This window comes from Megalobrama amblycephala, linkage group LG18, assembly GCF_018812025.1.
Source record: "Megalobrama amblycephala isolate DHTTF-2021 linkage group LG18, ASM1881202v1, whole genome shotgun sequence".
Lineage (NCBI taxonomy): Eukaryota > Metazoa > Chordata > Actinopteri > Cypriniformes > Xenocyprididae > Megalobrama > Megalobrama amblycephala.
Window position 1 is genome coordinate 20,417,934 of NC_063061.1, and position 15,137 is coordinate 20,433,070.

General features: G+C 34.2%; 3 protein-coding genes across 6 annotated transcripts; all 3 read right to left on the reverse strand.

Moving 5' to 3' along the window:
* Positions 1 to 30: 30 nt before the first annotated feature.
* Positions 31 to 2,280, reverse strand: phpt1 (phosphohistidine phosphatase 1). Its single transcript, XM_048165922.1, has 3 exons — positions 2,019 to 2,280; positions 1,062 to 1,189; positions 31 to 978 (listed from the first exon to the last, which is right to left on the reverse strand). The coding sequence occupies exons 1-3, from the start codon at positions 2,233 to 2,235 to the stop codon at positions 886 to 888; spliced, it is 438 nt and encodes a 145-aa protein (XP_048021879.1). The 5' UTR covers positions 2,236 to 2,280; the 3' UTR covers positions 31 to 885.
* A 599-nt stretch (positions 2,281 to 2,879) lies between these two features.
* On the reverse strand, positions 2,880 to 9,004 carry noc4l (nucleolar complex associated 4 homolog). 2 transcript variants are annotated; one of them, XM_048165919.1, is made up of 15 exons: positions 8,805 to 9,004; positions 8,571 to 8,691; positions 8,306 to 8,412; positions 7,979 to 8,086; positions 7,742 to 7,891; positions 7,507 to 7,609; positions 5,862 to 5,899; positions 5,722 to 5,772; positions 5,515 to 5,626; positions 5,144 to 5,204; positions 4,941 to 5,051; positions 4,659 to 4,822; positions 3,520 to 3,602; positions 3,252 to 3,365; positions 2,880 to 3,130 (listed from the first exon to the last, which is right to left on the reverse strand). In XM_048165919.1, exons 1-15 carry the CDS (start codon positions 8,943 to 8,945, stop codon positions 3,014 to 3,016), a joined length of 1,581 nt encoding a protein of 526 aa, XP_048021876.1. In that variant the 5' UTR covers positions 8,946 to 9,004; the 3' UTR covers positions 2,880 to 3,013. The 2 variants fall into 2 exon arrangements, with proteins under 2 accessions (XP_048021876.1, XP_048021878.1); XM_048165921.1 differs by having other exon boundaries at positions 5,862 to 5,896; positions 8,805 to 9,002.
* A 563-nt stretch (positions 9,005 to 9,567) lies between these two features.
* On the reverse strand, positions 9,568 to 13,071 carry pus1 (pseudouridine synthase 1). Of its 3 annotated transcripts, none has more exons than XM_048167014.1 (6): positions 12,786 to 13,071; positions 12,488 to 12,655; positions 12,279 to 12,416; positions 11,081 to 11,183; positions 10,011 to 10,693; positions 9,568 to 9,700 (listed from the first exon to the last, which is right to left on the reverse strand). In XM_048167014.1, the coding sequence occupies exons 1-6, from the start codon at positions 12,849 to 12,851 to the stop codon at positions 9,668 to 9,670; spliced, it is 1,191 nt and encodes a 396-aa protein (XP_048022971.1). In that variant the 5' UTR covers positions 12,852 to 13,071; the 3' UTR covers positions 9,568 to 9,667. The 3 variants fall into 3 exon arrangements, with proteins under 3 accessions (XP_048022971.1, XP_048022974.1, XP_048022972.1); XM_048167017.1 differs by having other exon boundaries at positions 12,488 to 12,696; positions 12,782 to 13,071; XM_048167015.1 differs by having other exon boundaries at positions 12,488 to 12,705; positions 12,786 to 13,069.
* Between the last annotated feature and the right edge of the window lie 2,066 nt (positions 13,072 to 15,137).

Sequence of the window (15,137 nt, forward strand, 5' to 3'; positions counted from 1 at the left end):
TAAAATGAAAAGAGGCAGCAAATGCAGTACTAGAGACAAACATAAATTCATTTATTAAATATGTTGTTGTGCAATCCATTTCTGTTCATTTGCACTAAACAATTTAAATGCAATGGTTACAAGAAGTTTTTGATTCTTAATCATCAGGCTTGAAAATGAAAAACAAAGTGGTGACGATGCTGTTAATAACATTCTCAGGATGTCGTTATGTAATAATGTTTCTAGTCAAGAAAGTTATTGCATATCCTAATGGCATCTTCTAATAAAAATGCTGACAAACAGATGTGAAGTGGATCATCAAGTTTATCAGGCAAGGTTTACAACCTCCGGATCAGGTTTGAGGGTCCAAATTTATAGTATGTTGCTTTAGAAATCATTAAATCACAAGATTCATTTTATATGTTGTAGTTAAGCACAGTAATTTCCCTTAATGAAAATTTTGCCTTACTTTGATATAGCAGGTTGAATCCCAACATTTTAAATACATGACAAAAAAAGGGAATTTATAGGAGCATTTTATTATCATTTCAGGATGTCATTGTTGCACTATATAACATTTTATGGTTTGAATGAAGTACTTAACCTTTCCCACTAACCTGTTCTGTGCTTTATTTCATCATTTCCTATATTTGCCATTTAAAGACCGATGGTCATAAACGTAAGTGCATTCTTCTCTCTTTGTTGCCATGTGTTAATGTACACATGAAGTTAAAAACCAATCAAAAATAATGAGGATGACCTCTCCTCTAGTTTCAGAGTAAACGTTTTTTACCCATCCATATCAGAAACATACTAGGAGTTCTGTTCTTTCTCAGCCTTGGCACATCAGGAGTCCTAGAATATCGAGTCCTCCTACTGAGCTGTCATATTGCCCATGTAACCCACTCAATACCCTTCATCTGCCCAGGTTACTTCATAGTCTGGGTAACGGGTTTTTATCTTCTCTGTGGAAACAGAATGGTTTGCTCTCCCGAATCCCTGGAATAAAAAAAGACAAGAACTGATCACTGGATCATTTCCAGCAAAGGATATATCATTTATCACGGGAATATCATGCATACCATTGAATAACCGTAGACGTGGATCTTCTTTGCGTCACAGTCATGTTTGATTCTTCCACCTCCGAGACACTCACAATCCAATCCTCCCCCTCTCTCCAGTTCTCCAGCCACACGGTCATAGATATCAGCTTGAGGAGATACAACATTATGAATGTTTTGTAGGTAGACACAAAGAAACGTTTGACCTCTTATCAAATGTGCAGTGAAAAGTTCCTAAAAACTGTAACATGTCTACAATGATATGGTAATAAACTATTTTGTATTTATACTAACTCAAGTGCTTCACTGCAGTTAATACGTTAATAAATGTAATTATATTGATGTTCATCATTGTATTTTTGTTGTAAAAAAAGTGTAAAATAATCGGTAAATAGATGTAAGAAAGAAAAAGCCAATCACAACCTTGTTATGCAAATAGACGTAAAAATTGGACCAATCACAAGTCAATATGCTGAATATTCTATCTGGTGAGGATTTTGATTCATTCCAGTGACGTGAATCTTTTGAATCGGTTCACTAAAAAGAAACGCTGATTGGCCATTTCTGCAGGTGAAAACTGCCTTCTTGGGTTATTATATTAATAATATTTTGAAATAATATTATTGTGTCACCTGAATAAAACTGAAAAATGCGGGGCAACGCATATATGCGAACAAGAACGATTCGTACGCTTAAAAGATGTTAAAAAACAGATTCGTTTAAGAAACACTACTATTCTTTTATATAAAACATGCAAAGTAATTCAATAATAGATACTATTTTACTCAAATTTATATCAAAACTAAGCGATTTAATATTCCCCCTAAACAAAATCTGCGAAAGTATTTGTCAGCTGACGTTGAACTACAGCCTTAATGCTATTTTAAAATGTATTTTCTGACATATTCACAAATAACTGTGCACACTCTTCCTCATGTCTCTCCTGTCATTCATTCAAACACATGAATGTATCCCTACCATGATATTCGGCCCATGCGTATCCTCTTACAATATCAACATATGAATCATCGTCTGTGCTGTGAACCCGTATGAGGACGTATTTGAAGACACCATTGGGATCTAAATCAACCTCTGGGATTTTAGCGAGACGCTCGGCTGACATTATTGCAAAAACAGCACTGAAAAATCCCAACACGACAGCAAAGTTTAGAACAGCAACAGAAAAGCACTTCATTTACCACTGCTGTGTTTTGGCGTACTGGAATGAATGTGTTCATATTAGCGACACCTACCGGACTGGAGCAAAACGACAGGCTACAGCAGCATAGCATTGAAACAACACAGAAGGCACCTATGAATACCACAATGCTACGTTTGGCATTTTTTTATGCAAAACAAGGTTGAATGTTTTGATTATAGGTACGTTTTATTAACACATTTGTAGATTTGTTCCAAGTTTTTGCAGCATTTAAAAAAAATATTTCAATCCTTAAAGCAGGGTTCTAAACTCAGTCCTGAAAGGCTGCTGATGCTGTCCTGCAAAGTTTAGCTTTTATACATTTTGGTATTATTTGTTAGTATTTTATTTTTTTATAAACATTATTTATTGTTGTCTCTTTTAATGTATGCTGCTTGGATTTATTGTTGGTGTGCTTAATAACAATGATAATGCCTGCATGTTATGTGATTTGTTATGCAAGATAATTGTTCTATACTATTTTAGTTGTGATAAGTATGGTTACAATGAAAAAACGGGGAATGGGGAAATGGTTTAATCTATAAACTGTGAAACATACACTCTTTAAGTGTACTGCTATTTTAGAGAGAGATTCTGTCTGTGCAATACTCACTAGAGCCCACAAAACACACAACACATGCTTATTCATACAAATGTTTATTTCTTCAGACTGGGGAAACACTGCCATAGTTGATGCCCAAACATTTTTATACATAGAATACATTTTGAAAAAAACATAGACGGACAGAGAATGACTATCTGCAAATAAGAGGGTTTAATCTAGAGTAAAGTGCACTCCGAGCACCTCTCTAGAGCTCTTCAGGAGCCCTGTGGCTGTATCAAACTCGAGCGGTATCGTCTTCCTTTCAGCCTTGAGTTCTCGCTCCATTAGCTGCATTACAAATGTGGAGGGCATAATGATTAGTTGAACAATTTTACAACACAGGGTAAACATCACTATCAAAATTCACAAATCATGTTCTAGTAGTTTATGGATAAATGTTGCTAATTACCTCAAAAGTAGAGAGCTCAAGCAGCTCACTGATGTCCTCCTCTTGTTGAGAAAGTGGCTCATTGATCATCATGGCGGCCTTGGCCACATCTGGATGGTAATGCTTCTGTAATGTCTAAGAAAGATTTGCCTTTTTTAATGGGTATGTTTTTAGATATTCAAAGGTTAATTCATTGTTGAGTTTGTGAATGGTGAGTCTGTCAAAATGTAAATCAAAAAGGACAGCTCCAAACCAGTAGAAATATGAATAGTCCTGGATTTGGTCTTACCTTGATCTCCCACAGGCTGCTCTCCAGAGCATGACACTGAGCCGGTTCTTTCTCTTCCATCACATACGGGTCATCACAAGGCTCTGATTTAAAGCATTAACAATAAAATTATTTATAATAAATACAGAAAAAAAAAAAAACAATTGTTCCTGTATACAGTATACCTTTTAAATTATGGTTAAAATTAAGAGAATTTGTTGAAAAAATACATTCATATAATTTAAATAAACAAAAAAATGAAAAAAAATAAATAAACAATAAAAATAAATAAATTACAAAATTGATAGATAAATTAATAAAATACATTTTGTATAATTTAAAACAAAATTTAATAAATAAAGATGATAAATAAAATTACAAAATTATATAAATAAATAATTAAAATGGATAAATAAATAAAATACATATTTATACAATCTAAAAAAATGGAATAAACAAAAAAATAAACAGAAAATAGAAATAAAGAAAAATATAAAAATAAAATTAAAATTGATAAAATAAATTTATAATGTAAACAAATTGAATAAAAATAAAACAAAATAATAAATAAATACAAAATAATAAATACAAGAATACACAAGTAAATATGTGTGTGTGTGTGTGTGTGTGTGTGTGTGTGTGTGTGTGTGTGTGTGTGTGTGTGTGTATGTATGTATGTATGTATATATATATATATATATATATATATATATATATATATATATATATATATATATATACATACATACACACACACACACACACACACACATACACACAAAGTAATAAATACAAATATATATGTTACATAAATAAAAACTGATGAAACGTTTATATAATTTAAATAAACAAAAATAGAATATGAAAAACAAATAGATACAAATACACAAATAAGTATATATAAAGTATAAAGAAAAATAAAGTAAATAAGTGAACATATATAGTAAATAATACAAATAAAATAAATAAAATTGATACATAAAATATTTATATAATAAAAATAGTGAATAATATAATGAATAAATAAATAAAAATATATAATAAATAAATAAGTACCAAATAAATACATTTATTTATTTATAACTATATAGTAACTAATATTAAACAAATAAATAAAATAAAAATACATGAATACAAATAAATAAATAATAATTAGATACCTTCAGCAGCACTGGGTCTGTGGATGAGAACTTTGCATGAGGGGTGCCGGCGAATGAGATTACAGATGAATGGCAGAACTATGAGGAGAGCTGTAGGTGGCGCTGTGAGAGACAGACGAGCGAGACGCTTCACAAACGCTGCCACAAGGTAGACTGGAAGATGTCTGTCATTGAGATCAGATTATACGGGTTACAACTGTATTTAAGAACAAAACATGACACTGATATACTGCTTATATAGATCTTTAGCGAAAATACTATAAGTATTAAGATTTAACTTACGTCGAAGACAGGAAAATGTTTGCCAGGTGGAAAAACCGTGCTCTGTACTTGACATGGAAGATAGTGGGATCCAGCAGACTGTACAGCTTTTTATAAAAATCTGGGTAATCCCTACACAACAAAGACATATATTGCTTTTTAAAAAAATATGAAGGTGTGGAAGTAGATCAGAGATTAGCCTTTGAAATGGTTTTAATACTTACAAATTATGTTCATGGATGAGGACGAACAAGCCATTCAGAGCCAACAAACTGATCGCTCCACCTGAGTCAAACACAAGACAGAATAGTGTACTACAAAATCAGAAAAATGTTATAAATAGTAATTACAATCAATTAAGAATATGCATATATATTCAAAATAGTCAAATAATCATTCATTTTTCATCAATGAGTTATTGGGCCTGTTACACTAAACAACCAATGAGTCTAATTGCATTAAATAAGAATCAATAACACTAAAGGAAGGAATAAAAACATACTGACGATCCAAAAGAAATCAAATGCATGTTTTTATGAATAAAAAGGGAAAGCACAAATAAAGTAAAGCATTCCCTGCTACACCCTGAACTCACCAATGTCATAGGCGGCGCTCAGGAAGTCAATCATCAGTGTGGGATCACTCATCTGTGGCAGTATGGATTCATGAAGGATGACCAGGATCTTCTTGTACATGCTGCTAGGTAACTATGGGAACCCACAACACAGTCAAAAAACCTCAGGAAAGGTCTTTATACAAAAGGAGTAGGTAATGAGAATATATAGAAATAGGGTTGTTTTACCTTGTACTTGAGAAACACCAACCACATCTGCTCAAAAGCTCGTTTATGCTCCTGCAGGAAAAAATGTCAGAATAAACTTTGGAAAGAATAAATATAAATGCAGACATGTTTAATTAAAAAAAACATAAGTTTGTATTTACCTTTAATCTGGCTGCTTTCCAGTCCTCGTGTTTGGCTTATAAAATTAAAGATAAATGGTATTTATAAGGGACACAGTTTTGTAGGTACAATACAGTGAAGTCGTCTCTTCTGCTCACCAAGGCTAAAATTATTTGATTAAAGATACAGCAAAAACAGTAATATTGTGAAATATTATTGCACTTTAAAAATAACTGTTTTCTATTTTAAAAAAACGTTAAAATGTAATTTTCACTTGAATGGGTTAAATGCAGAGGACAAATTCCGAGTCTGGATTACCATCCTTGGCATGTCATGTGATTTTCACTTTCACTGTCACTTAAAGGTGCCCTTGAATGAAAAATTGAATTTATCTTGGCATAGTCAAATAACAAGAGTTCAGTACATGGAAATGACATACAGTGAGTCTAAAACACCATTGTTTCCTCCTTCTTATATAAATCTCATTTGTTTAAAAGACCTCCGAAGAACAGACGAATCTCAACATAACACTGACTGTTACGTAACAGTCGGGGTGTACGCCCCAATATTTGCATATGCCAGCCCATGTTCCCAACATTATGAAAGGCATTAGACAAGGGCAGAACGTCTGGATGTGCACAGCTGAATCATCAGACTAGGTAAGCAAGCAAGAACAATAGCGGAAAAATGGCAGATGGAGCAATAATAACTGACATGATCCATGATATCATGATATTTTTAGTGATATTTGTAAATTGTCTTTCTAAATGTTTCGTTAGCATGTTGCTAATGTACTGTTAAATGTGGTTAAAGTTACCATTGTTTCTTACTGTATTCACGGAGACAAGAGCCGTCACTATTTTCATTTTTAAACACTTGCAGTCTGTATAATGCATAAACACAACTTCATTCTTTATAAATCTCTCCAACAGTGTAGCATTAGCCGTTAGCCACGAAGCATAACCTCAAACTCATTCAGAATCAAATGTAAACAATATAACAGTATACAATACTCATACAATCTGACGCATACATGCCGCATACATGACGAACACTTTGTAAAGATCCATTTGAGGGTTATATTAGCTGTGTAAACATGAGAATTAAAAGGACCAGTAGCCCTGAATCGGCTCATTTATAATGATGCCCCAAAATAGGCAGTTAAAAAAATGAATTAAAAAAAATCTATTGGGTATTTTGAGCTGAAACTTCACAGACACATTCAGGGGACACCTTAGACTTAAATTACATCTTTTTTAAAAAAAGTTCTAGGGCACCTTTAAAGTGTCCTTGCTGAATAAATGTATTAATTTCTATTATTTAAGAAAAAACCTTTCCCCAAACTTTTAAATGGTAGTCTATCACAATTTCCACAAAAATATTAAGCAGCACAACTGTTTTCAACATAGATAATAAAATGAAATATTTCTTGAGCAGCAAATCAGCATATTAGAATAATTTTTGAAGGATCATGTGACTCTGAAGTCTGGAGTAATGATGCTAAAAAAATACAGCTGTGTCGTCAAATTACATTTTAAATAATAATTTTTCACAACATTACTGTTTTTACTGTATTTGTAATTAAATAAATGCAGCCTTGGTGAGCAGACGAGACTTCTTTCAAAATAATAGAAAATACTAATTATTCCAAACTTTTGACTGCCAGTGTAAACAATACAAACTTACTTTCTTGTCTGACAATGAAATTGGTCATTTCTGATGCTTGGCTGGGTATATTGATGGTTGAGAGGAGTGTGAACACATTATTCTGATATACAGGAATCACAGCCTAAAAAAAAAAAATTAAATTAGAAAATAAGCCTGTTTAATTGCTAAACAGAATAAATATGAAGAAAAAAAAATGCAAAAAGTCAAAACATGCAAAATGCAAACATTATAGAAAAAACTGCACCACACTCACCCTTTTGTTTCTCTCCATGACTCTGGTTATGTTGTCTCGTACTGAACTCATGACGTAGTAGCGCACATCATCCTTCTCCATAAACTCTTGAAACCTGGAGATGAGCAGTGACATGTCCTCTTTCTCCGAGAGAAGATGCTTCACCAGGGCCTGTGCACATGAGAGCGAGACGCTTTATACCTATATGGAGTCAGTGAGTAACACACATCAATATCAGTTGTTATAAAGGAAACGGACCAGCATGAGCTCCATGGGAAAGTTGTAGTGTTCACTCCAGTCCAGATTCTGGAGAGGGTGTTTGCCTTCCGCTGCGACAAACTTCATCAGGGCGCAGAGGGACGCCTCCTGAAAATAAATAAATAATGGAAATCAATTACATTACAGTGTTTATTTAATAAATAATACTACAATAACACTTGTCTGTTAGTTTTTGCATATCTCAAGACTTTTATACATAGTTGTATTTGTTTTTATTCAGATTTACTGTAAATGCACATGTAAACTTGATTAAAAAGTTTATAAAAACTAATTTATCACGCTTATTGAATTAACTTACTCACTCACCTTCACTTGGAAAGCTTCATGGCCTATATTTTCCAGCAGAAGTTCCACACAGCTGTTGTAACGGTGTCTCATAAATATTTGGTACTTTTCTTCAGCACTGCGATCACCTGGAAAGAGAACAACTGACTTGACCCAAGCACAGAAAATACAAAAATATAAGCTTTCCTCTTAGTAAACTACAGAACAATACACTGGAAAGTCAGGTGTCAGACATTAACTTTGTATATCCCTTGTGAGGCAAATCACAAACACAACAGTATTTTACCATGCATGAGGTCCTCTTCTTTAGGCAGCACACCAACATAGAGATCTCCTCTGTCTAACAACTCACAGAAAATCCTGCTGCAAGCGTTAGTGGCGAAAATGATTTCTTTTTCCTTTTCGGACTGTAAGTGGAAAAAAATGGATGTTTATTGATTAATATAATTAATTTATAGAACTGAACTGAACATAACGTGTCGAACTCATGAGACTACACTATGAACTAAGAACCAAATACCTGCAAATATTCAATGACGTCGAATATGTCGTTAGCATGTTTCCTGTTTTGGATTATGCTATCTGTTTTAGTATTTATAGTTTTCTTATATGAAACCTGGCTGCTTTCTCCTTTCACGTTGCTGTCCCTGGACGGCGCCATGATTGTTGCTCTAAGAAAGTGTTGGCGTGTTCCTGTCAAAGGGTGAGGTCGCCCCTAGTGGTCAGCGGTGTTACCATGAAAAGGAATAAACTGGTTGCATCCATATAATAATTAATTATTTTGAACTTTTCACTCTTTTTTTCATTTCTCAAAACCAATGACTTAAAATTTTCAGTCAGTGTCATTATTAATTATGTTGTCATTATTATTGTTGTCGAAAGCGCTGCTTGAAGCGCTGTAATTGTCATAATTATCACGTGACACCCGTTACTTTTCACTGCGCCCATCAGGCTGGACCAATCATAGTGGTTTGTGATTGCCGAGTAAGGGATTTTATTTAACACTTTTACACGGTTTTCAGGTCCGATTTCCAGTTCTCTATCAAAGGCCGATTCGTGAATGCATTGAATTTAGATCACACTTTGTATATATATATATATATATATATATATATATATATATATATATATATATATATATATATATATATATATATATATATATATATATATATAGAGCCTCTTTTTTTTTTTTTTTTTTTACCTTTTTTTCCACTTTTTCCTCCTGGCAAATAGACATAAACTGTTTAACCGCATTCAACAAATGAAAACTTAAACAAGCCTTAATAAAAAGAATGTTTTATTTTTTGGAATAGAATATTAGCACACAAGTAAAAATCAAAATAAAAAAAATAACAAAAAGAATGTCTTCATCTCAGTAATTCAGTCAGATGCGTTTCCATCTTCGTCGTCGTCCTAAAAAAGGCAACAAATATAGTGTTTATAATTCCTAATAATTTTCAATGATCTGAGAGAGAGAGAGAGAGATTTACATAAATTTAATATAAATATAAACCAGCAAAACATTTCCCACTTAGGGCAGAAACTTATCTTCCTAAAAATATAAAATATTTGTTTTAATCTCAATTATATTTTTTAGGAAGATGGGTTTCTGCCCTAAGTGGACAGGTTTGCTGACTTATGTAATTTTGCTTTATGTAAAATTGAATGAATCTCTCTCTCTCTATGTAAATATATACACACACACCAGCAAAACAATACCCACTTTGCGCTCTTGGTTTCCTGCCGTGGCTTCAAAATCGTGGATATACAGTGTAGCCATCCAGTTCACCATGGACTTCTCAAGGAGCTCAGTCTCCACGATGCTCGGATAAATGTGCTTGTCCTTAAAAGCAGCAATGGCTTCTTCTTCTTCAGTCCATTCCAGAGTCTCATGGATGCCATCTCCTCCAAAGCGTTTGTTGTAGCGGTCAAAGTGCACCCTCTCCAGCACTAACCCGAGCCCAGGAGCCTTGGGAATGTCAACTTTCTCCTCTCCCCAGCTCCTCTCAATCACCCCTTCATCCACATATCCTTTCACCACAGCGATCACAAGGCCGATCATCTTCCGGATCTGGTGCATCATGAAGCTCTGGCCTCTTACTGTGATGACGGCAAACTCAGCTTCCTGTCTCACAAAGGGCTCTCCGCAGGACATGTGGGTGATGTAGCGCTTGGCGCTGGGGTCCCGAGGACCTTTTTGCGAAGTGAAATTGTGGAAGTTGTGGGTGCCTTTGTACAGGCCAAACAAATGGTTGACCTTCTGAAGGGTCTCTGAATTCACACGGAATGACGTGTCCTCCTGGTTATAGTCCTTCGGGGAGAAAGACACAGTGGGAAGCATGTAGGAATACGTTCTGGCATCGCAGTTGTTTTTGGAGTTGAAGCCACCCGTGACTCTCTTGTATCCTGCAAATTTGAGATGTAAATGTGATGCACAGATTTCTGTCAGGGTTGATATTAACTAAAATTAATAAAAATGGATTTTTTTTATTTGGAGAGAAAAAAAGGTGAAATAAAATCAAATATAAATACTACAATATTAAATGAAAATTAGAAATAAAAAATAAGTACTAAGCTAAAAACATATTAAACCTAAATAGAAATATTAAAGAAAGAAATAAAATTACAAAAGCACCAAACGAAATTACTAAAAAACATACACTAAAATGAAAATGAAAACATAAAAGCGCACAATATTAATAAACGCAATAATAATAATATATAAATTATTCTTAAAAAAAAAAAAAATCATATTTCTAGGAAATATGTAAATAAGAAACCTCAAGGTTAGACCTAAAATTCTTATGTGAGATGGCAGATGAGAGTTAATTTTGTCCAGAACGTTCTCAATCATCCACAGCTTCAGAGACACAACTTGACCCGCAGCAGAAACACCCTGTCAATGAGAAGAAATCAGCAATTATATTTAAATAATAATAATAATAATAAAAAATTTATATATATATATATATATATATATATATATATATATATATATATATATATATATATATATTATTTTTTTTTTTTTTTTTTTATTATTTTGTATTATTTTAAATATCTTTTTTATTATGTATAGTATTATTTTACTTCTTTTTTACTATGTTAATTGTGCATCCTTGATTTTTATTTTTGTTGATTATACAATTCTTCGTTCTAGCCAGGAAGAATAATAATCTTCAAAATGTATCAAATTAATGTCAAACATGTCTATAAATTTTTTATTAAAGGGTTAGTTCACCCAAAAATGATCAATTACTCACCCTGACGTGGTTCCACACCTTCGTTCATCTTCGGAACACAATTTAAAATATAATTAAGATAACCACCACTTTCAATTTTATGAAGTGACGAAAATACTTTTTGTGTGCAAAAACAAAACAAAAATAACTTTATTCAACAATTTCTTCTCTACCCTGTCAGTCACGTACACAGTTGACGCAGTGAACGCAGTTCAGCACTTCCGTATTTACGTCCGAATGCCAAATGCTCCTGCGTCAGCATCACTTGCATGCGTCGTGCTGCTCACATGAACGGCGTCAGCCAATACTGAGCCGGCGTTCTGATGTAGAATCTGGAAGCGCTGAACGTAAACAGTGTAAGAGAATGACACATTTTGTTGAATAAAGTCGTTATTTTTGTCAAAAAGTATTCTTGTCACTTCATTAAAATTAAGGTTGAACCACTGTATTCACGTAGTCATGTCTTTAGTACCTTTCTGGACCTTGAAAGTGGTGGTTAAATTGCTGTCTATGGACGAGTCAGATACCTCTCGAATTTCATCAAAAATATCTTAATTTGTGTTCTGAAGATGAACGACATGAGGGTGAGTAATTAATGACAGAATTTTCATTTTTAGGTGAACTGACCCTTTCATTTTTAACATCAGTTAACATTTATTTCAAGTAGTGAAAATGTTTTTATGGTTTTTAACTACAGTAATTCTGACTATAATAAAATGCTTCCCAAAGCACCAGGTTAAAGTGTTCACCTTATCCGTTCGCGCACACCGCTGGAAAGACATCTTCTTCATGTCATCTCCATGGCCCTCTGGAATACATCCTGCTCTGATAAGAGCAGTGACCAGCTCATCCTCAATAGTTCTGAACTGAGAGTTCTTTGCGTTTCTCTGGATGAACAGGATAAGTATTAATTCTTTGACATATAAAAATCAAGCAATGCTGCAACATCAAATCTCACCTGCATCCCATAATACCCTTTGCCTGAATATGCCATCAGCAGGGCCACCTTTTTCTTGGGGTATTTCTTCTCATCTTGATCTGTTTTAAGCTTCTTGTCTTCATGCTCAGTCTCAGCGTGTGAATCATCTGCTGGCCTTTTCAAAGCTTTGATTGAATCCTCAGTCATCTTGCAGGACATGCAAAATACACGGGATTTTAATATTGGATCTGGCCACCCTGAAGAGCATACAGTTAGCGGTGAACATTAAATAAGCGTTCATCAATCACTTTACACTTTACATTGTTAAGAAACGTACCTTTGATTTTGAGAACTGGGATAAATGACGTGATAAAATATTAATAATCCGACAGGACCTCAGCATGTCATTACAAACTCTCCAGTGAGGATCTCACAGATGTCTTTTGTACCAAATAGGCTCGATTGCTCTTACGTTAACTGGCTTTATTTACAACAAAAATGTTATTAATCTAGACAAATTATTTCTGACAGCAGTATGATCTATCTTCACTGCAACAACTTATTTACTTCCCCTGAACCATGAATACACCCACGTGGAGTGGCTGAACTTTCACATCTCGCTGAATATCGCGTGAACTAAATTGGGTTGCCAGGTTTTCAAAAAAAAGTCACCAAGAGGGGAGCCATGTTTTTACAATTTCCCTCAATTGTATTATATATATATATACATACATACATTTTTTATTTTATTTTTTTGAGAATTGTGCAGAATATTCTGCTAAGTTGCTAAAAATACTACATTTTTCAGATTCACACATCAGTCTCTGGGCAAATCATGTGGAGAGTGCTGAGCTGCTTCTGCAGAAACCCAGATCCATGCACCTGCTTCAGCCCACAGTGTGTCACCTTTGCTTGTGCATCAGAGCCTTCCACAGGAGCCCTCCATCAGCATCATCCAAGGAAGTCAATGCAATACAAACCATTTCTGATGTCAACGAGGGGTTGATTGGTAAATGGTGTGTCATTGGGTATGACAATGACCCTTATCCAGGCATCACCCAAGATGTTGATACTGACAGCTGTGCTTTAGTCAGAATAAAATAAAAGAATAAAATCTTAATGACTCCATGCAATTTTGTTGACCTTTTTATATGTATTACAGACTCTGATGGTTAAAATTCACAGGGGTTGATTTTTTTTTTTTTTTTTTTTTTAAATTTTGGACAGTTAAAAGTGCCCGCAGTTGCAGAAACACCCATATACATATCCATATATATCTACACACATATATATACAGGGAGTGCAGAATTATTAGGCAAGTTGATTTTCTGATCATATTTTTTTCCCAAGCACATTTTACCAATTCCAATCCACATCAATCTTAATAACTACTATTAATATTGTTTTTAATCATTTATAATTGATATATAATTGTTCATGAAGGCTGGAAATGAAAAATGCCTTATATTCAGGTGTGCAGAATTATTAGGCAAGTTTTCTTTTACAGGCAAAATGAGCCAAAAAAGAGATTTAACTCAGACTGAAAAGTCAAAAATTATTAAATACTCATGAGAAGGACGCAATACTAATGCAATACTAGAAATTGCAAAGTTAAAGCATGACCAAGGGACAGCAAAATGCTCATTGGGTCAGCGGGGTCAGACAAAAACAGGTGGAAAAGAAAAGACACGTTAACTGCAAAATAATTAAGAATTATGTGTGAAACCATCAGGAACCCTTTAGTCTCCAGCGCCACCATTTTCCAGAACTGCAACCTACCTGGAGTCTCCAGAAGTGCAAGGTCTCAGGATCTCAGAGACTTAGGTTAGCTAAAGAATCCTAAAAAATGACCCGCACTTGATAAGAATCACAAGCTGAAGTGTTATAAAATACATGAAGACTGGGTTTTTATAGGCCTTATAAACCGACAGCTTGAGAGTGACTCCTGAAGGACCAGCACCACATCCTCTTGTACCACTGTTTGAAGAATTTATCTTCCAGAATCTGGCAGTAAGTTTTGGAAGATCATTTTTAGTCCATCTCTGCAAGACAGACATTTCAGGATAAGAGATGGACTAAAAGTGAACTCAAACACCTTACTGCCAGATTCTGGATAAATTCTTCAAACAGTGGTACAAGAGGATGTGGTGCTGGTCCATCAGGAGTCATTCTCAAGCTGTCTGTCTATAAGCCCTATTAAAACCCAGTCTTCATGTATTTTATAACACTTCAGCTTGTGATTCTTATCAAGTGCGGGTCATTTTTTAGGATTCTTTAGCTAACCTAAGTCTCTGAGATCCTGAGACCTTGCACTTCTGGAGACTCCAGGTAGGTTGCAGTTCTGGAAAATGGTGGCGCTGGAGACTAAAGGGTTCCTGATGGTTTCACACATAATTCTTAATTATTTTGCAGTTAACGTGTCTTTTCTTTTCCACCTGTTTTTGTCTGACCCCGCTGACCCAATGAGCATTTTGCTGTCCCTTGGTCATGCTTTAACTTTGCAATTTCTAGTATTGCATTAGTATTGCGTCCTTCTCATGAGTATTTAATAATTTTTGACTTTTCAGTCTGAGTTAAATCTCTTTTTTGGCTCATTTTGCCTGTAAAAGAAAACTTGCCTAATAATTCTGCACACCTGAATATAAGGCATTTTTCATTTCCAGCCTTCATGAACAATTATATATCACTT

Bases quoted from the DNA above. Each gene is read 5' to 3' on its own strand.
- phpt1 (XM_048165922.1), bottom strand. From the start codon at position 2,235: ATGAAGTGCTTTTCTGTTGCTGTTCTAAACTTTGCTGTCGTGTTGGGA. The intron at 1,190-2,018 runs GTAGGGATACAT...TATCTCCTCAAG, and splicing joins CGCATGGGCCGAATATCATG to CTGATATCTATGACCGTGTG. The intron at 979-1,061 runs GTATGCATGATA...TTTTTATTCCAG, and splicing joins ACGTCTACGGTTATTCAATG to GGATTCGGGAGAGCAAACCA.
- pus1 (XM_048167017.1), bottom strand. From the start codon at position 12,851: ATGCTGAGGTCCTGTCGGATTATTAATATTTTATCACGTCATTTATCC. The intron at 10,694-11,080 runs GTCTAACCTTGA...TCAAATTTGCAG, and splicing joins ATCTCACATAAGAATTTTAG to GATACAAGAGAGTCACGGGT. The intron at 9,701-10,010 runs GTGGGTATTGTT...TGCCTTTTTTAG, and splicing joins CAGGAAACCAAGAGCGCAAA to GACGACGACGAAGATGGAAA.
- noc4l (XM_048165919.1), bottom strand. From the start codon at position 8,945: ATGGCGCCGTCCAGGGACAGCAACGTGAAAGGAGAAAGCAGCCAGGTT. The intron at 8,413-8,570 runs GTAAAATACTGT...TTCTCTTTCCAG, and splicing joins AGAAGAGGACCTCATGCATG to GTGATCGCAGTGCTGAAGAA. The intron at 7,892-7,978 runs GTCCGTTTCCTT...TCATGTGCACAG, and splicing joins TTCCCATGGAGCTCATGCTG to GCCCTGGTGAAGCATCTTCT.